The sequence below is a fragment of the Scyliorhinus torazame genome, chromosome 12 (assembly GCF_047496885.1).
Source record: "Scyliorhinus torazame isolate Kashiwa2021f chromosome 12, sScyTor2.1, whole genome shotgun sequence".
Lineage (NCBI taxonomy): Eukaryota > Metazoa > Chordata > Chondrichthyes > Carcharhiniformes > Scyliorhinidae > Scyliorhinus > Scyliorhinus torazame.
In genome coordinates, this window is record NC_092718.1 from 64,365,677 (window position 1) to 64,387,601 (window position 21,925).

General features: G+C 50.8%; 1 protein-coding gene across 1 annotated transcript in view; it reads right to left on the bottom strand.

Annotated features, from left to right (window-relative positions):
* adamts17 (ADAM metallopeptidase with thrombospondin type 1 motif, 17) overlaps positions 1 to 21,925 on the bottom strand; it is a 654,840-nt gene that overhangs the window by 40,217 nt on the left and 592,698 nt on the right. The window contains exon 22 of the mRNA XM_072468796.1: positions 8,289 to 8,441. Within this exon, the coding sequence (XP_072324897.1) occupies positions 8,289 to 8,441 (153 nt within the window). The remainder of the gene's footprint in view (positions 1 to 8,288; positions 8,442 to 21,925) is intronic.

Consider the following 21,925-nt stretch of genomic DNA (forward strand, 5'->3'; position numbering starts at 1 on the left):
TTGAGAAAGGACGTACTGGCACTGGAGGGTGTGCAGAGGAGATTCACTAGGTTAATCCCAGAGCTGAAGGGGTTGGATTACGAGGAGAGGTTGAGTAGACTGGGACTGTACTCGTTGGAATTTAGAAGGATGAGGGGGGGATCTTATAGAAACATACAAGATTATGAAGGGAATAGATAGGATAGATGCGGGCAGGTTGTTTCCACTGGCGGGTGACAGCAGAACTAGGGGGCATAACCTCAAAATAAGGGGAAGTATATTTAGGATTGAGTTTAGGAGGAACTTCTTCACCCAAAGGGTTGTGAATCTATGGAATTCCTTGCCCAGTGAAGCAGTAGAGGCTCCTTCATTAAATGTTTTTAAGATAAAGATAGATAGTTTTTTGAAGAATAAAGGGATTAAGGGTTATGGTGTTCGGGCCGGAAAGTGGAGCTGAGTCCACAAAAGATCAGCCATGATCTCATTGAATGGTGGAGCAGGCTCGAGGGGCCAGGTGGCCTACTCCTGCTCCTAGTTCTTATGTTCTTATGTGCACCATTACCCTGTACCCTCGTATGTACCTACATTAGCTGCACTGCTGAAATGCTTTGATTTGAAGTCCCTTCCTCTCCTTGCTACCCCCTGGGCAGGATCCTCCGACCCTCCGTGCCGGAATCGCGCCCAGTGCGGGGGCGGAGAATAGCCGCTAACGGCGGAAATCCGGCACAACGCCGCTTCCTCGATTCCCCGCGGACCCGCCAGTTCCGGTGCCGGTCTGGAACAGACCCCCGCGGCAATTCTCTGCGGTCGACCGGCCGAACTCCCGCCGGCGTGGCTTACACGTGGTGCCACCCGGAGGGAGCTGGGACCCACGGCCGCGGTGGCGGGCCGGGGGGGGGGGGCGGGGAGTATCTGACTCCGGGCGGGGGCCTCAGCGTTGGCCAGGCCTGCGCTCAGGGGCCACCGTGATCTGGGAGGGACCAACCTTCCTCCGTGTGGGCCTGCTGTGTGGCTCTGCCATGTCGGCAGCGCCCGCGCCGAGGTGGGCCACCGTGCGCATGCTGCAACTTCCTTCAGCCCTACAAACCTTGGCGATCTCTGTGCTCCTCCAAGTCTGACCCCCTGTGCGTCCATAGTTTTCTTCACTCACAATTGATGGCTTTGATGGATCCTACGCTTTGAAAATCGTTCCTAAACCTTTAAGATGATCTTAGCCGTTTTATCAACCTGTCCTAATATCCCAGGGTGTGGCTCGATCTCAAATTCTTAGTTCATAGATCATAGAATTTACAGTGCAGAAGGAGGCCATTTGGCCCATCGAGTCTGCACCAGCTCTTGGAAAGAGCACCCTTCCCAAGGTCTACACCTCCACCCTATCCCCATAACCCAGTAACCCCACCCAACACTAAGGCAATTTTGATTAGTTGATGAGGTTCCGGTGAAGTACGTTGGGATGCTTTATTTTTCTTTATTCTTTCATGGGGTTCAGGCAAGGTCAGCATATGTTACTCTTAAAAATGTATATGAATGCCCTTGAACTGAGTGGCCATTGTAAGAAGGCAGTTCAGGGAGAGCTATACTGTTCTGGGTCTGGAGTCACATGTAGGCCAGGTCTTGGCCGACAGCATTTTGATGAACCAATGGGTTTTTATGAAAATCAGTGATAATTTAATGATCATTTTTATTGAATTTGCTGTGTTGGGATTTGAATTCCTGGCCCTTGAATTTCTGGCCCAGGGTATGGCCAGCGATATTGCCACTATACCACATGTATCCTGCATGTACAAGTGCAGTTGTTGTTGATGCTGCTGTAAGTGGTGCTGATTGGTTATAAACACCATACTGATTTATAAACCAAATTAAGCTTGAGCTGTTTAATGTGTTGGCTCGGTAGCTTGAAGGACATTTCACCTAAATTTATTCCTCCAGAAACAGGAATTTGGTTTAATTTGTGTGCTACATAATTGGTTTAATTCAATAATTAAATACGCTTAATAGACTAATAAAAAGTACACAGCGCATTCTTTTCAAGACTGCATCACTCAAAGCTCTCCAAGGTACCAAACCTAAGCCCCATGTCACATCAATTATAGACACTAACCTGTTGTTCTATAAATAAATGCTCCGCTCGGCTAATTATGAAAATACTTGCAAGGCATAAAGTGCACCAACAAATATATAATTAAAATGTAGGGTCCAGTGTTCAAGTGAGTATATACTCAATTCTGCTCTTTCAAAATCTCAAATATTTATACTTTGGTCTTCTCCTCGCCACAACATTTCTGTAGCTTGGATGCGATCGTCCCCAATTCAAAACAGCTTCTTTCCCGCTGTTACCAGACTCCGAAATGACCTTCTCATGGATTGAACTGATCTCTCCACACAGCTGGGTAGTACTACACTCGGTATGCTTCATCCAATGTCTATGTATTTACATTGTGCATCTATCGTACGTCCTATGTTTTTCATATATGGAACGATCTGTCTGGACTGTACACAGAACAATACTTTTCACTATACCTCGGTAGATGGGACAATAAATCCAAATCCAATGAAACCATTACTCTCTCGTACCCTGGCTGCTTCCCTGGCATGGCCATCACCTCTGCTCCTTTAAGTTCAAAGGGTAAGGGGTTGAAAGGATTTAGCAGACTACTGGTCCATCAATTGCTGCCAGATCTGACTGGACCACTTAAAACACTATCAACTCTCACTATTACAAGATCCTCCTGGAATGCAAAGGCTTCTCTACTGTCAGCCATCTTCTTAAACCCCCTCCCCTCACCTCTAATAACAAATGTGAGGAGCTCATGGATTTGTTCGTCACTAAGTTTGAGGTCAGCTGCATCCCTCCCTTCCACTAGCCCACCTGACCAAACTTCCTTTAATGATTCCCCCCTGCCCTAGCTCTGAACTCACGTCTTTCTCAGTTTCTGCCCTCCCTGAGCTCAGCTTGTCCATGAGACCCATCCCCTGTTCCCTCATCCTTAACTCTGTGGTTAACAGCCCTCTCCTCAGTAAACCAACCTCTGACCCTGGCGCCTTTCAAAGTACCGTCCAGTCTCCAACCTCCCTTTCCACTCCAAAGTTGCCTTCAAAATCCATTCCCGTCTTTCCCGAAACTCCACGTTTGAATTGCTCCAATCAGGTTTCTGCCTCTGCCACAGCATCGGAAATGGGCCGGGGTTTTCCGGCCGTTCTCTCCGGCGGGATCTTCCGGTCCTGCCGATGCAGAACAGAAGATCCTGCCGCTGGCCAATGGTGGACCAACTCCACCACAGCGAATCACGCCATGGAGGGTGTGGAAAACCCCGCCCCGACATCCTATGTGACTGCGGCAAAGGTAAACTTTCACTCCTTGTACTTTTCAGCTCTTGGCCTGTAACATTGTGGGTAGCAGATGAGGAACACATCAGCCATGATAGAATGGCGCAGCACACCCGATGGGCTGAATGGCCTAATTCTGCTCCCATATCTCATGAACTGGTCACCTGACCTAGTGGCTCCTTATGTGGTTCAGTGGCAGATGTTAGCCGGAATTTGCTGTCCGTTCACGCTGGCGGGATCTTTGGTCCCACTGCAGTGAATGGAGTTTTGGCTGAGCGCCAGATTCTCCATTCTCGCTGGCAGCGGCGTTGGGGCGATCATGGGTAGGAGAGTCTCGATCTTCGTTTTTAAATGCTTCTGTGAAGAACACTGGGATGCTAATGACATTCAAGTTGTTGAGAAAAGGACATTGATCTCTCACCAGAGATACTGAATATTTCTAACATTTTCTGGTTTTATTCAGAATGAGCATGTAGCTTTCTATAGCAAATTCCTACCCTATGTGGTTGCCATAGTGTACCTTGCATTCATTTGCCCAGAATTAACTCATGATCAGGCTTTTGAGAACCCCTTTGGGAATTTGTGGGTTAACTTGAGGAAAAAGGGCCATACAAATTTCTGGTTTGTCATTGAAGATTCAACTGTCTCGCCAATGCGCTGGAGTAAAGGAAACCTGACCTGGGAAAGCACATAGCTCTATATACGCATTACGTAATGCCCTCTGAAGTAGCCCAGCTAACCACTCAGTTGTAAAATCAGCTGCTAAGAAGCAAAATGGAGGCCCACCCCTGCATTTTCAGGATCATAGGGAATTCTAACAAGGGGAATATTCTCGCTACCAAATGGGTGGCAGTGTGTGGGTCAATTCCAGAAATCAATAGAGCAGGTTGGCATCTGCAATCTTAACTCAACTGTGCCAACTAAGTTGACATCTGGGGCGAGATTCTCCGACCCCCCGCCGGGTCGGAGAATCGCCGGGGGCTGGCGGGGATCGCGCCGCGCCGGTTGGCTGGCCCCCCCGCTCGATTCTCCGGCCCGGATGGGCCGAAGTCCCGCCGCTAAAATGCCTGTCCCACCGGCGTAAATGAAACCACCTACCTTACCGGGACAAGGCGGCGCGGGCGGGCTCCGGGGTCCTGGTGGGGGGGGGGGGGCGCGGGGCGATCTGGCCCCGGGGGGTGCCCCCACGGTGGCCTGGCCCGCGATCGGGGCCCACCGATCTGCGGGCAGGCCTGTGCCGTGGGGGCACTCTTTCCCTTCCGCTTCCGCCACGGTCTCAACCATGGCGGAGGCAGAAGAGACTCCCTCCACTGCGCATGCGTGGGAAGCTGTCAGCGGCCGCTGACGCTCCTGCGCATGCGCCGCCCGGAGATGTCATTTCGGCGCCAGCTGGCGAGGCACCAAAGGCCTTTCCCGCCAGCTGGCGGGGCAGAAATTCGTCCGGCGCCCAAGGTTGGGGCTCGGCCCTCAAAGATGCGGAGCATTCCGCACCTTTGGGGCGGCGCGATGCCCGTCTGATTTGCCCCGTTTTGGGCGCCAGTATGTGGACATTGCGTCGTTTCCGGAGAATTTCACCCCTGGACTTTGTGTCTTGAAGCTAGATGACGGACATGCTGCTGACGTGGAGGACATGATCTCGAGAAGGAATATCCGCTAATGGAGATGATCAGGATCGATGGTGGATGTAGCGCTGAGGTGGCACCCAGGTTAAATGATGCCTCACAGGAATTACTGCCGAATGCATTATGGAGGAAGAGGGACATGGTACTCTCCAGCAACCAAAAAGGCACGGTTGGAGGCAAAGAGAGCGTTGTGCCTCGATCATGAATACAATGTAGGAAGTGACTTGATGACCTGTGGTCATGTGATTCTCTTTTCAGGGCTCCTTCACCTCATTGGTTCCTTAAGGATGCTGTGAGCCATGTTCGCAGGAGGTATCCTGTCTCCTCCAAGCCAAGTCCTGAACAGTAAAATCACACTTTGCATTGAGGATAAATATTTTCTCATTTTAAATGGATACTACCCACACTTACAAGTGCCCAGTACTGAGCATATGATCGGACAGTAAAGTACTACGGATGCTGGAAATTCGAAATATAAACAGAAAATGCTGGAAATAATCAGCAGCCAGGCTGCATCTGTGGAAAAAGAAGCAGAGTCAATGCCTCAGGTCCACGATCTGCACGAGTTCTGACGAAGGATCACTGACCTTTTGTTTCTTTCTGCACAGGAACAGCCAGATGTGCGGAGCATTTCCAACCCTTACCGTCCCCGACCCCTGCCCCCCCCAAAAAAATCAATCGGACTCTTGTGAACCTCTAATTCCCCTTCAGCAAGAAACCCAACAGCAGCTGCCTGAGATCTGGTTTGGCCCAACATTAAACAAAAAGTGAGGGCAAAAAAAAAAAACAGACACAACTTTCGAAGTGAAAAAAATCCACGTCAAAGCAATAAATTGGCCATCTTGAAAAAAGAGTAATGAATAAAAATGACTATTTAAAAGTGCCTAGCAGCAGGGCTAACCAATAAAACCTCACTTGCCCTTTTATTTAAGAAGCAGAGTTAGGGAGAAACAGAGTAGGCTGCAGGGGGGGCGGGGGGGGGGGGGGGGGGGGGGAGATCAGCACCATACTAAGGAATAGAGTTTAATGAACACCACCCTTGTGTTTGACTCTGGTGGTACACACTCAGAGACAGATTTTGTGTGCATGTGTGCGCGCGTGTGTTTTTCACTCCGTGTCTCCGGGGTGGGCACACCCACCGACATGCCTGCCCGCCCTCACTCACATGCGTCCGCTCTCTCTCACTCACTCATGTACATTCTCTCTTGCTCGCACACGCTCGCTGTCTCCCATGCGTACTCTCACTCATGTGCACTCTCACAATCCATTCATTATCAAGGGAGGATTGAGATCAGGAGGGAACGTAAGAACATAGAATCCTGAGAATAAATTCAGGATGGGAACCAGGGCTACCTGTGGAGGATTTGTTCAGAACAACAGCAATCATTGGCCAATTAGCCTGTGAATCGGGATGAGTAATGCCAGATTGGCTGCTTTGGACACTGACTCCAGATTAGAATCATAGAATTTGGCCCATTGAGTCTGCACCGGCCCTTGGAAACAGCATCTTACTTAAACCCATGCCTCCACCCTATCCTCATAATCCAGTAACCCCATCTAACCTTTTGAACATCAAGGGAAAATTTAGCATGGCCAATCCACCTATCATGCACATCTTTGGGCTGTGGGAGGAAACCAGAGTACCCGGAGGAAACCCACACAGACACAGGGAGAAAGTGCAAACTCCTCAAAGACAGTAACCAGAGGCTGGAATTGAACCTGGGTCCCTGGAGCTGTGAGGCAGCAGTGCAAACCACTGTGCCATCGTGCCGCTCAATTGATTGATTGAGCGGCTACTTGGCTAATGGACTTGTTTCTGTGCCCCCCCCCCACCCCACCCCCACAGGTAGAAGCCCTGGCAATGAGCTCTGTTCCTCCCTTCCCCATCCTGTGTCCCTCCTGTATCCCATCTTTTGTGTATGTGCATATCCCACTCTGCCCAGATCATTGATACTCTGCGTAGTGACGGTCTTCCTACTCTGCTGTCAAACAGATCCAACCCACCTCGCATCCTGAACTTGTCCGTTTGAAAACCTTCAATGACAAGTTTAAACACTCACCTGAACTGTTGAAACTCCAGCCCTGGGAAACTCATGTGGAACATGTTAAATTTGGAACAACGTTAAAAGCAATTTTCGATTGCTTCATTAAAGTCTCCTAAGGGTATAAATTGCCCCAATAATTATCTGACACCTACAATAAATAAATCCCAACTTTAGTGAATAAATTTCTCACACACATCCAAATGTGTGCCTGTTAAACCCTGAACTGGGCATTTTGGAGCTGTGTCCTCATTGCAAATGCAGTTTGCTACCTGTGGAGGATTTGTTCAGAACAACAGCAATCATTGGCCAATTAGCCTGTGAATCGGGATGAGTAATGCCAGATTGGCTGCTTTGGACACTGACTCCAGATTAGACTGCTTTCTTCACATCTCTCGTAGATTCAAACAGCAGATGCTGTCTTTTAAGCTTTTGTTGTTAGAAATGAAGGAGCGCAAAATGTTTGTACTGAGGTCAGCGCTGTAAAAGGTTCATCAACGCAGAGTAGAATCAATAATCTTCTGATCTCAAATAAAACTCCCCGATCTCCACCAAAAATCTCTCAAGTTGCTCCAAAACAAATTCCTTTTACCAAAATTAGTTGTCTGCTCAACACTTTCCCTATAAGGACTGGAAGAGTAACAACAGTTGCGCTTTGGCCAGGACAAATCATTGTCTCAGCGTCGACTAAGTTTCATTCTAATGTAGCCTGTGAGTTCAGGGATCAATGTTGAAGCTCTCCTCTGTTTATATATCTTTCCTGTAATATGGAGACGAAAGCCCCATGAGGTGTAGCCTCAACAGGCCAGGTACAATGTCAGTGCATGTCCTTTGACTCCAATATCACACCCATCGCTTATCATCTCAATACTTAAGGGGCTGGTTTAGCACAGTGGGCAAAACAGCTGGCTTGTAATGCAGAACAAGGCCACAGCGCGGGTTCAATACACGTACCGGCCTCCCCGAACAGGCGCCGGAATATGGCGACTAGGGGCTTTTCACAGTAACTTATTGAAGCCTACTTGTGACAATAAGTGATTATTATTGGGCAGCACGGTAGCATTGTGGATAGCACAATTGCTTCACAGCGCCAGGGTCCCAGGTTCAATTCCGGCTTGGGTCACTGTCTGTGCGGAGTCTGCACATCCTCCCCATGTGTGCGTGGGTTTCCTCCGGGTGCTCCGTTGTTTCCTCCCACAGCCCAAACTGCAAATTTCTACTAGATCTAAGTGGGCAACATGAACAAATGCAAGACAATAAAACTGTGGTGATAAGTTACCACACAGGTACAATAACAGGTAGAAATAGAGTTACACACCTTTGACCAATCTCCTGTCTGCCACTTGTAGCAGTTTGTGTGGTCCTCACACTCCTCCTCCTCATTGGGTTTAGTAGCAAGATCACACTTGCTTTGTGGGTTGGTGCAATTCACTGTCCTCAGGTGGACTCCTCGGCCACAGTCCGTTGAGCACTGTAGGAAATTGATTAGGGTTAATATTGCAATTCCCCATCCCCACTTTCTCAATGTTTACGTTTTTTCATCTGCTCACCCTATTCTCTAGGATTCTACTATTTAAATTATCCATTTAAACCTTGGGCAAGGTCTACTGGCCACGTTACGCCCAATAGACAGTGTGGCGTGGCGCAACATGACTGGTAGATGCCAGGCGATCCCTCTTCCGGGATCTAACAGGCTCACCACGCTTCGCAAGATCTAATGCAATCTTTCGAGACGTTGCAATGTGAATCCCGTCCATCGTGGGTGGGATCACTTTTGCAAAATCTGCATATTAGAGCTAGTCTCAGTTTAAGAATGAGCTAATCTCACTCTAATATGCTCTCTCACCATCTACCCAAGGCGTGAAATCAAACTCCCTTGCCTTGGAGATCTCAGGCAAGCGCCATTCAGTGCTGGTCTCCACAAATGGGGCCCAGATGAAATGGCACTCGTGGGGGCCTCCCAGGGGATTTGGAGGCGCTCACTTGCTTGCCCTCTGGACAAGGTGGCACACTGGCACTGCCAGTGCTAGCCGTGCACTGCCAGCCTGGCAGTACAACCTGGGTGCCAGTCTAGCACTGCCAGGGTGCATTTTTTCCATGTTGCGGATTGGGGGGGTTGCTTGGCAGGTGCAGCAGGGCCTGAGGATCTCCTTATTGGTCAGTTGGGGCTTGGGAGGGGGAGTCATGTCGGGAGGGGGGGTGGGTTGTCGAGAGTTAGGGACGCCATTTAAAAATGGTGTCCCAATCTCCCCCTGCACTGTGAAGTTCCGATGAGCGTACTTCCTCAGTGCAGAAAACGGGATGAAGTATGGCCTCGGCCACGCGTTCCATGCTGTGGCCCCTAATCTACCTGAATGGCCGTTCGATAGCATGGTGATTCTCGGCTCATCAAGCACCAGGAACGACCTGGCTAATCACATTCTGGGAATCTGTTCCCATTCGGGTAGATCGCACCCAATGTCTTCTCTATATGGTTGATCTGAAAAATGTCTACTCTGAATTTAGGTGTATTTAAACAGTCTTTAAGGTATTAAAAACAGCAGAGCTCAGGCCCAGAAAGACAATACCAATTGAGGGAGTTGGGAAGCTGAGAGCTAGTGTTAACAGGGGCGAGGGGGAGGTTGGCATTGAGTAATGCTGCGTATTCTAAAATAGTTTATATCACAAAACCTCCACAACTACTTTTTTTCATTTCATTGGCTTCAACTTAAGCTTCTGGAATTGTCAGCTTTTTCAGAGCCTGCATAGGTTTTTGCAAGGTTTAGATGGCAGGTTTACTAGGCCAGACAGACCTTCAGTGCTACGTCCTTTGACTTAGATGTCGCACCCCTCGCTGTACATCCCAACACTCCTGTGGTTTTGTAGACTGCCTGTGAATGGTTTTAATGACCCACCAACAAAATACAATCACATCTCCTTTCTATTGTGTTAGCTGCTGCACAATACACAACACTGGGGCATAGTAGCAGAGGGGTTATGTTACAGGATTAAGAATCAGAAAACATTAGTTTGAGAATTTGAATTCAGTTAAATGCACAATTTGGAAATAAATAGCTCATCTCAGTGATTGTTTGTGATGCTTACTGGGTGCATTTCAGGACATGGTGTTGCAAGGATATTTTTACGACTGTGAAAGGCCAAAAAATTATGAGCGTCCCACGCAATGAAAGATTTTCTCTTTGGAAGTGGTCCAGTCCTCATCAGGCTGTGATTGTCTGTTTACCCGCTGTGTGCTTGTGACCATTTTTAGTCTGTTGAAATAATGATTCATTCCAATAAATTGGAACGTTCAGTTTCACTGCCATAAATTATTAATCAGCGAGGAATGAAATTAGCAAGCGCATTAAATGAAACCCTTCTGAACATTGCTTCGTAGAGCAATGCAGAAGTCGATTATTGATGTCAGGGACAAAGCCAGGAGTGAAAAGTTGGATTGCAAATGGTTAAGAGAGGGCGGCATGGGGCGCAGTGGTTAGCACTGGGACTGCGGCGCTGAGGACCCAAGTTCGAATCCCGACCCTGGGTCACTGTCCATGTGGAGTTTGCACATTCTCCCCGTGCCTGCGTGGGTTTCACTCCCAAAACCCAATGATGCGCAGGGTAGGTGGATTGGCCACACTAAATTGCCCCCTAATTGGAGAAAAAATAATTGAGTACTCTAAATTTATATTAAAAAAGTAAATGGTTAAGAGTGTTGAACAAAATTGACAGCAAGAAAGAAGATTTTAACTGGATGTAACATTTTATAGCGTGGATCATAGAGTGCAAAAAGAAGTAATTCAGTCAATCATGCCGATGTGGATCTTTGAAAGAGACACTCAATTAGTCCCACTTCCCTGCTTTCTTCCAAATGTTTTCCCTCCCATTTATTTATCCAATTCTCTTTGTAATGTTCCTATTGAATCTTCTTCCACCACCCCGTCAGGCAGTGCATTCAGCTCATATACATCGAAGTGCAGAAGGAGGCCATTTGGCCCATCGAGTCTGCACTGACCCCCAGAAAGAGCCCCTACCTAGGCCCACTGCCCCCATCACCCAGCCGCCCTATCCCCGCAACCCCATAACCTAACCTGTACATCAATTTAGCATGCACCTAACCTGCATGCCTTTGGACTGTGGGAGGAAACCCGGAGCACCCAGGCAGAAAGTGCAAACTCCACAGGCACTCAAGGTGGGAATCGAACCGGGTCCCTGGCACTGTGAGGCAGATATGCTAACCGCGGTGCCGCCCTATAACACACTGAGGTTTACTCTGGCTCTTTCGTCAGTAATCGAAAATTTAGTGGGAAGCACAATAAATTCCCTCCCTTCACCAAATTACCATCTAAAATATTAACCTGGTTATCTTTTTAAATGTTGCCCGTCTGCTATGTATTTCGAGCAACTTTGGTTTTAATTTTGGGTTTTGATTATTTGCGTGTTTCTTTTCATCTCGGGGAGCTGTCCTGAATTAAGTCTTCTCTCAGTCACTCAGCACTCGGGTCTGAATGCTGGAACCAGCATCAGAGTGCGGCAATTGGAAATCTGCCTGCCTTGGCTTTGGTGATACAACAAACAATCACTCAAACACCATTTGTCATCATTAAAGCTCCGCCAATGATTGTTTTACTCAAAAGTTACTAAATGGGAATAAGGCTGAAATGGGAATGACAGACAAAACAGCTTTTTTTTGCCAGCTTGTGCCGTTGTCCAGGACAGAACTGAATAGTAGCATGATAAACCTCCTGGAAATGCAAAACCCGTTTTGTTACTGGCCAACTTCATCAAAACCTATTGAAGGCTGAATGCTGGTCAATAGCAGAGGACTTAACACAACTGTAAACTTTAATTTTCAAACGGATTGCCATCGCAGAAAAGGGAGCCGGCATCTAAAAGCATGAAAATCAAACCGCAAGATATCAAAGAACCTGAATTTGAAAATGCAGCCTTCTTCGTGTGAAGGACTGGATGTTTACTTGGTGAAATTTGGCATTTTTTCAAGTTTATTCAGAGCATAAGTGCACCAATAGCACGGAGTAATTGTTCATAGCACAAATTGGCCCAATTCCATCCCAGCACGGTAGCACACGTGGCTAGCACTGTAGCTTCACAGCACCAGGGTCCCAGGTTCGATTCCCCACTGGGTCACTGTCTGTGCGGAGTCTGCACGTTCTCCCCGTGTCTGCGTGGGTTTCCTCCGGGTGCTCCGGTTTCCTCCCACAGTCCAAAAGTTAGGTGGATTGGCCATACTAAATTGCCCTTCGTGTCCAAAAAGGATAGGAGGGGTTATTGGTTTATGGGGATGGGGTGGAAGTGAGGACTTCAGTGGGTCGGTGCAGACTCGATGGGCCGAATGGCCTCCTTCTGCACTGTATGTTTTATGTTCTATATTTAAATTTCTCCCCTGCCTTGTTCCTCCCTTGCTCCCCCTATCCATATAATCCAAACAGTGCAGAAGTAGGCCATTCAGCCTACCGAGTCTGTACCGACCCTCTGAAAGAGCACCCCACTTGGGCCCAATCCCCCACCCTGTCCCAGTGCAATGATAATGGCCAATCCACCTAACCAACACATCTTTGGACTATCTGTTACAAATCCTTCCTCAAAATTCTGTACCTGTGATTCTACCCTCTTGTGCAACTCCCTCTGTCACCAATGGAGGTCACGTTTTCAGTTGCGTTCGTCTAATGCTGAATCTCTCCCATCTCTGTCATGTTCTTTGATTATGCTGATGTTAAATCTTGATGTGGTTGTGTTTACAAAGAACATCAGGCTTTTTTTACAACAAAACTTTTTATTACTAACACTACTCTAAAGGATTACTGTAATGTCTAATATGAATACAGTTGGAAATAATGGTCTCACACTACCTTACACTAAGATACGACAGAGCTACTCTAACATGCGACTGCTATCAACTCCTTACTAACACTTTGTCCTGGAACACATGGTGCTTCCGGGTCATGTGCCTGCATACTCGCACTACCTGCTGGTCGGATGCTAGAACTACAACAGTAAAACATATAAGGTATAATACACATACAGATGGTGATGCTCTACTCATATTATATAGATGATAGTCTACCTATCATCACATCCTCCTTTCTTTTGAAATGATTTTGAATCATAATCATGTACATTCAAACTAGACACATATACATTTATTTTAGTCATGTAAAACTGCATGGCTTCCAAATGATTCTGCTGCTGAACCGCCTTTGTTGCCTGAAGTGGTCTTACTCCTGTGCTTGTGGTATTGCAAAATGTATCGACTTCATGTTTTCTTCGCTCTATTTTTAAAGGACCATTGACTTCTTGCTTCTTGAAAGACCTGTTGCTGAAGAACTCTTGTTCTTTTCTGTTTTCTCTCTCAAGACAGCCTTGGTATCTATACGCACCTTGATCTATATTTTTCTTGAGCGTGAACTGGTCTAGTTGTGAGACCTGACTTGCTGAAGTTTCATGAATTTGGGGTAGGTTTGCCTGTAACCTCTGTATATCCTCAACTAATTGTATTATCTCATGGTCTTTTGCTGCCAGTTCAACTTCCTGACTTGGTCGTGTTAACACTTTGATTGCTTGTTCCCTGCCAAGAGCTTTCTGGATCTGGGTGGCCAGCTGCAGGGATTTGTTAGCTGAGGAAAGTTGCTTACGTAAGTGTGGTAAACACCACTAGTGGTATATTGTATGTACTACGGCACTGCCCGCATATTACAGGTACGACGGTAAATCCCTGCCTGTTGGCTCCGCCCAGCAGGCGGCGTATCAAAGTGTGTGCTCTCCTGTGCTGTTTCCATTCTGGTTCCAGCGACAGGACGCACAACATCTTGTTCAATAAAGCCTCGATTGTTCCACCATTCTCGTCTCGTGGTAATTGACGGTGCATCAATTTATTGAACAAGATTTTAAAAGATGGATTTCCTCATCAAGCCTGATCGCCTGCAGCTGAGCCCTCACGCAGCAAATGCCACGTCCACCTTCGACCACTGGCTAGCCTGCTCTGAAGGCTACCTCAGAGCAGCCACTGAAGAACCCGCGGACTCGCAGAAGCTCCAAGTCCTCTACTCACGGGTGAGCCCTGACATTTTTCCCCTCATTCGGGATGCGCCCACCTACTCCGAAGCGATGACACTCCTGAAGGGACATTACGTTAAACCGGTGAATCAAGTGTACGCCAGGCTCCTCCTGGCCACGAGACAGCAACTCCCCGGGGAGATTCTGGACGATTTCTTACGGGCCCTACAGATCCTCGGAAGAACTGTGACTGCCAGGCAGTTTCGGCAGTCCAACACACCAAACTTTTAATTAGAGACGCTTATGTCATGGGCATGAAGTGTACGTATGTCCGCTAGCGACTAATGGAAGGAGGTACGCTCGATCTCGCGGGGACTAGGCAGCTAGCTAATTCATTAGAAATGGCCTCCCGTAACGTGCAGTCCTACACCCCCGATCGCCCGGCACCCTCGTGGGCATCGTGGCCCCACCAGCTGCCGACTCCAGCTCACCGCAAGCCTGCGCCACGCGGCAGCCAGCCAACTCTGGGGGGCCCAAGTGTTATTCTTGTGGACAAAGCAAACACCCCAGGCAGCGCTGCCCGGCGCGGGGTGCGACCTGCAATGGGTGTGGGAAGAAAGGGCACTTTGTTTCCGTTTGCCAGGCCCGGTCGGTCGCCGCTGTTTCCAGGCCCGGCATTTCTACATCCCTCACGTGCAACCCAGGGGCGCCGCCATCTTTCCCACCGCAAGCCACGTGTGGCCCGTGGGTGCCGCCATCTTTGATGCCGCCCACCATGTGCGCCCCGTGGACGCCGCCATCTTCGGCGCCATTTTGGACCGCGCCTCAGGTCTGGCTGTTCGCTGCCTACTGCTACCTCTGCCACCGCTGATCAGCCCGGGACCTCCCAGCATCTCCCGAAGCTCGCCTCCATCACCCTGGATCAGTCTCGGCCCCGCAACCTCGCGACCGCTACGACAACAGTGAAGATCAACGGGCACGAGACGACCTGCCTCTTTGACTCCGGGAGCACAGAGAGTTTCATCCACCCCACTACAGTAAGGCGCTGCTCCCTTCCGGTACACCCCGTCAAAATCTCCCTGGCCTCCGGTTCCCATTCTGTTGAAATCTGGGGGTACTGTATCGCGGCCCTCACCATCCAGGGCGTATTCAGCAACTTCCAGCTCTACGTCCTTCCCCACCTCTGCGCTGCCCTGTTGCTCGGTCTGGATTTTCAATGCCACCTCCAAAGCTTGACTTTGAAATTCGGCGGACCCCTGCCCCCCCTCACCGTCTGCGGCCTCACGACCCTGAAGGTCGATCCACCTTCCCCGTTTGCGAATCTCACCCCGGACTGTAAGCCCTTCGCCACTAGGAGCAGATGGTACAGTGCGCAGGACAGCACCTTCATCAGATCCGAGGTCCAACGGCTTCTGCGGGAGGGGATCATTGAGGCCAGCAACAGCCCCTGGAGAGCTCAAGTAGTGGTAGTGAAAGCTGGGGAGAAGCACAGGATGGTCATTGACTACAGTCAGACCATCAACCGGTACACGCAGCTCGACGCGTACCCCCTCCCACGCATATCTGACATGGTCAATCAAATTGCGCAGTATCGAGTCTTTTCCACAGTAGACTTGAAATCCGCCTACCACCAGCTCCCCATCCGCCCGGAGGACTGCCAATACACTGCGTTCGAAGCAGATGGCCACCTCTATCACTTCCTTAGGGTTCCCTTCGGCGTCATCAATGGGGTCTCGGTCTTCCAGCAAGAGATGGACCGACTAGTTGACCAGTACGGACTGCGGGCCACCTTCCCGTACCTAGATAACGTCATCATCTGTGGCCACGATCAGCAGGACCACGACGCGAAACTCCAAAAATTCCTCCAAACCGCCAAACTCCTTAACCTCACCTACAATAAGGAGAAATGCATGTTGCGCACCAACCACTTAGCCATCCTTGGCTATGTAGTGGAAAATGGAGTCCTAGGGCCTGACTCCGACCGCATGCGCCACCTGCAGAAACTCCCTCTCCCCCACCGCCCCAAGGCTATGAAACGTTGCCTGGGGTTTTTCTCATATTACGCCCAGTGGGTCCCTAATTATGCGGACAAGACCCGCCCACACATCACGTCCACAGTTTTTCCCCTGACGGCTGAGGCCCACCAGGCCTTCAACCACTGTGGTGTTCACCATTGTTGTATTATATTGTATATACTGCACTGCATACGAGGGTATTACGGTAAGGCCCCTGTACTGCAGGTACGGGGGTAGATCCCTGCCTGCTGGCTCCTCCCAGTAGGCGGAGTATAAATGTGTGTGCTCTCCGAACTGCAGCCATTTCGGCGGCAGCTGTAGGAGGCCACACATCCTGTGTAATAGAGCCTCGATTACTCTCTACTCTCGTCTCGTTGTAATTGATAGTGCATCAATTTTTTACACAGAGTTTTTATAAAGATGGATCTCCGTATCAAGCCGGATTGCCTGCAGCTGCATCCTCAAGCAGACAACGCCAAAAAGGACTTCGCACATTGGCTAGCTTGCTTTGAAGCATACATTGGATCTGCAACAGACCCAATCCCAAAAGCACAGGAGCTCCAGATTCTGTACACGCGGCTGAGCTCCAATGGCTTTCCCCTCATCCAGGATGCGCCTACCTACGCAGCAGCCATGGCGCTACTGAAGGAGATCTACACTCAGCAGACCAACAAGATCTACGCCAGGCACCTCCTGTCCACACGGCACCAACTTCCCGGTGAGTCTGCGGAAGATTTCTGGCGTGCCCTGCTCGCCCTGGTGAGAGACTGTGATTGCCAGGCCATTTCGGCTGCTGAACATTCTAATCTGCTAATGAGAGACACGCTAATTACGGGCATAGGGTCGGCCTACATCCACCAGCACCTCTTAGAAGGGGCTACGCTTGACCTTGTGGCGACCAAGAAACTAGCGCTCTCGCTCACAGTCGCCTCACACAACGTTCAGGCGTATGCCCCAGACCGCATGGTTCACTCCTCCTGGGCATTGTGGACCCCACCAGCGGCCACCCCAGCGTGGGCCCCATCAGCGACCGCCCCCACGCCTGCGCCGCACGGCAGCCAACCAACTCCGGGGGACCCAAGTGCTACTTCTGCGGACAGACAAAACACCTGCGGCAAGAAAAGACATTTCGCTGCAGTGTGCCAGGCCCGCTCAATCGCCGCTATTGTCCCTGCACCATCCGCATGCAGCCAGTGGGCGCCACCATCTTCCTTGCCTCAGACCACATGCGGCCCGTGGCGCCGCCATCTTGCTCCCCTCACAACACGTGCGGCCCGTGGGTGCTGCCATTTTGCCTGCCTCAGGACACATGCGGCCCGTGGGCGCCGCCGTCTTCCCCGCCTCAGGACCCCTGCCCCTCGGGCACCACATCGGGCCGCTCATCGCCTGCAACCGCCGACAACCAGCCGCGTCTCGCCTCCGCCACAATCGACCAGTCCCGACCGCACAACCTCGCGACCGCGTCGACAAAGGTGACGGTCGACGGGCATGAGATATCCTGCCTTCTGGACTCCGGGAGCTTCATCCACTCCGATACGGTAAGGCACTGCTCCCTCGCGGTACACCCCATTAACCAAAGGATCTCCCTGGGCTTCGTAACCCATTCCGTGGCAATCCGGGGGTACTGAATCGCCACCCTCACCATCCAGGGGGTAGAGTTGAGCGGCCTCCGGCTCCACGTCCTCCCCAACCTCTGTGCCGCCTTGCTACTCGGCCTGGACTTCCAGTGCAACCTACAGAGCCTAACCCTGAAATTTGGTGGGCCCCTACCACCCCTTACTGTATGCGGCCTCACGACCCTTAAGGTCGACCCGCCTACTCTGTTTGCAAACCTCACCCCGGATTGCAAACCCGTCGCCACCAGGAGCAGACGGTACAGCACCCAGGACAGGACCTTCATCAGGTCTGAAGTCCAGCGGCTGCTGCGGGAAGGTATCATCGAGGCCAACAACAGCCCCTGGAGAGCCCAAGTGGCAGTGGTGAAAACGGGGGAGAAAAACAGGATGGTCGTTGACTACAGTCAGACCATCAATTGGTACACGCAGCTCGACGCGTACCCCCTCCCACGCATATCTGATATGGTCAATCAGATTGCACAGTACCGGGTCTTCTCGACAGTAGACCTGAAATCTGCCTACCACCAGCTCCCCATTCGCAAGGCAGACCGCCAGTACACTGCGTTTGAAGCGGACGGCCGCCTTTACCATTTCCTTAGGGTTCCCTTCGGCATCACTAACTGGGTCTCGTTCTTCCAACGGGAGATGGACCAAATGGTTGACTGGTATGGACAGCGGGCCACTTTCCCGTACCTGGACAACGTCACCATCTGTGGCCATGACCAGCAGGACGACGACGCTAACCTTTCCAAATTTCTCCGCACCGCCAAACTCATCAACCTAACCTACAACAAGGAGAAGTGTGTGTTCAGCACGAACCGATTAGCCATTCTTGGCTATGTGGTTCAGAACGGAGTTCTAGTTCCCGACCCCGATCGCATGCGCCCCCTCATGGATCTTCCCCTTCTCCACTGCTCCAAGGCCCTCAAAAGATGCGTGAGGTTCTTTTCGTACTACGCCCAGTGTGTCCCAAACTATGCGGACAAGGCCCGCCCACTCATCCACTCCACCGGTTTCCCACTGACGGCCGAGGCTCACCAGGCCTTCAACCGTATCAAGGCCGACATCGCCAAGGCCGCGATGCACGCGGTTGACGAGATGCTGACCTTCCAAGTCGAGAGCGATGCATCAGACGTCGCTCTGGCCGCCACCCTCAACCAGGCAGGCAGGCCCATGGCATTCTTTTCCCGCACCCTCCATGCCTCCAAAATTCGGCACTCCTCCGTCGAAAAGGAGGCCCAAGCTATCGTTGAAGCTGTGCGGCACTGGAGGCATTACCTGGCCGGCAGGAGATTCACTCTCCTCACAGACCAACGGTCGGTTGCCTTCATGTTTAACAGCACACAGCGGGGTAAGATCAAAAATTATAAGATCTTGCGGTGGAGGATCGAGCTCTCCACCTTTAATTACGAGATTTTGTATCGCCCCGGTAAGCTCAATGAGCCCCCTGATGCCCTGTCCCGAGGTACATGTGCCAGCGCACAAGTGGACCGAATCCGGACCCTGCACGGTGATCTCTGTCACTCAGGGGTCACCCGCTTTTATCACTTCATTAAGGCCCGCAATTTGCCCTACTCCATCGAGGAAGTCAGGGCTGTCACCAGGGACTGCCAGGTCTGCGTAGAGTGTGAACCGCACTTCTACCGGCCAGAGCGTGCGTGTCTGGTGAAGGCTTCCCACCCCTTTGAACACCTCAGCGTGGACTTCAAAGGGCCTCTCCCCTCCACCGACCGCAACACGTATTTTCTCAATGTGGTCGACGAATATTCCAGATTCCCCTTCGCCATCCCATGCTCCGATATGACATCTGCGACCGTCATCAAGCCCTCAACACCATCTTCGCTCTGTTCGGTTTCCCCACCTATGTCCACAGCGATCGGGGATCCTCATTTATGAGCGATGAGCTGCACCAGTACCTGCTCAACAGGGGTATTGCCTCGAGCAGGACGACCAGCTGCAACCCCCGGGGAAACGGGCAGGTGGAGCAGGAGAATGGGACGGTCTGGAAGGCCATCCAGCTGGCCCTACGGTCCAGAAATCTCCTGGCCTCCCGCTGGCAGGAGGTCCTCCCCGACGCACTTCACTCCATTCGGTCGCTCCTGTGCACGGCGACTAACGAAACCCCCCATGAACGTCTCTTTGCCTTCCCCAGGAAGTCCACCTCCGGGGTTTCGCTCCCAACGTGGCTGGCAGCTCCAGGACCCGTTCTCCTCCGCAAGCACGTGCGGCTCCACAAGGCGGACCCTTGGTTGAGAGGGTACGGCTGCTCCACGCAAACCCACAGTACGCCTAGGTAGCGTACCCCGACGGCCGCCAAGACACAGTCTCCCTCAGGGACGTAGCACCAGCTGGGTCCCCCCCCCCCCCCTGCCCCGGTACCACCCTCCCTTCCCCCAGTGCACCCCACCACAGCCCCCGCTCAGGACGTCCTCCCCTGGTCCCACCCGGGGATGAAGAGGATGTTGACACGCTCCCGGAGTCATCGACGACCGAGCCGACGCCTGACTCGCCACCAGCACTGCGGCACTCTCAACGACGGATCAAGGCGACCGACCGTCTAAATTTGTAACCTTCTCTGAAATTTTAATGACAACCTGTGTGTAAATAGTTTTCCACCCCCCCCTGCTGGACTCATTTTTAACAGGGGGTGAATGTGGTAGTCACCACTGTTGTATTATATTGTATATACTGCACTGCATACGAGGGGATTACGGTAAGGTCCCTGTACTACAGGTATGGGGGTAGATCCCTGCCTGCTGGTTCCGCCCAGTAGGCGGAGTATAAATGTGTGTGCTCTCCGAACTGCAGCCATTTCGGCAGCAGCTGTAGGAGGCCACACATCTCTGTGTAATAGAGCTTCGATTACTCTCTACTCTCGTCTCGTCGTAATTGATAGTGCATCAACCACATCAAGGCGGACATCACGAAGGCCATGATGCACGCGGTCGATGAGTCCCTCCCCTTCCATGTGGACAGCGATGCATCGGACGTGGCTCTGGCTGCCACCCTCAATGAGACGGGCAGACCAGTGGCTTTCTTTTCCCGCACCCTCCACGCCTCCGAAATTCGGCACTCCTCTGTCGAGAAGGAGGCCCAAGCCATTGTGGAAGCTGTGCAGCATTGGAGGCATTACCTGGCCGGCAGGAGATTCACTCTCCTCACTGACCAACGGTCGGTTGCCTTCATGTTTAATAATACACAGCAGGGCAAGATCAAAAATGACAAGACCTTGAGGTGGAGGATCGAGCTCTCCACCTATAACTATGAGATCTTGTATCACCCGGGGAAGCTCAAAGAGCCCCCTGATGCCCTATCCCGCGGTACATGTGCCAGCGCACAGGTGGACCGACTCCAGGCTCTCCACTATGACCTCTGCCACCCGGGGGTCTTCCATTTTGTCAAGGCCCACAACCTGCCCTACTCCATTGAGGAGGTCAGGACCGTCATCAGAGTGTTACGGGGAGGCATTTTCAGAACCCCAAAATGTATCATGGAGTTCAACCAACCCTTTAATGGATTTGTTGCTTTTCCTGGCACACGGCTTTTTCCCTAGGTGTGAGATTACAATTATGGACACGTGGGTTTTTAAACACAAAACACTGTTTATTCCATGAACTCAACTTAACATCTTGAATAAACATTGGATCTCTTAACACCCCTTACTTCAAAGATAACTCAGAAAATATTGCAACAGTAAATAATTCCTTAAAATGTTCCTTCAAACTTCCAAGAGACTTAACACCTTTAAACAGAATCACATCAGGTTAAAGGATATATATATTTTCTGTAGAATGGCAGAGATATATTAGCTTCGGTGACTTCAGCTCCAGCACCTTGCTTTCTTCATGCAGCTCTCTGGAAACCCACAGACACACCCACGCTGCTTTCTCAAACCTGGCTTTCTCCCTTCAAGCAGATCACAGCAAAACAGAACTTCTCAAGCTGCTGTCTCAAACTGGCTTTCTACTTTTAAACTGCTCTCAGCAAAACCAGCCAGGCACTTTTAAAATTGCAAAACCAAACTGCAAAATGGCTGAGCTGAGCTGAGCTCCACCCACTCTCTGACATCACTGTTTTCTTAAAGGTACATTGCTTACACATCCATTTCTTAAAGGCACTCTTACATGATAAGAGACTGCCATGTCTGCGCAGAGTGCAAGCCGCACTTCTAGCGGCCAGATAGAGCACACCTGGTGAAGTCCTCCCGCCCCTTTGAATGCCTCAGCATGGACATCAAGGGGCCCCTCCCCTCCACTGACCGCAACGTGTACTTCCTCAACGTTATTGATGAGTACTCCCGGTTCCTCTTCGCCATCCCATGCCCCGACATG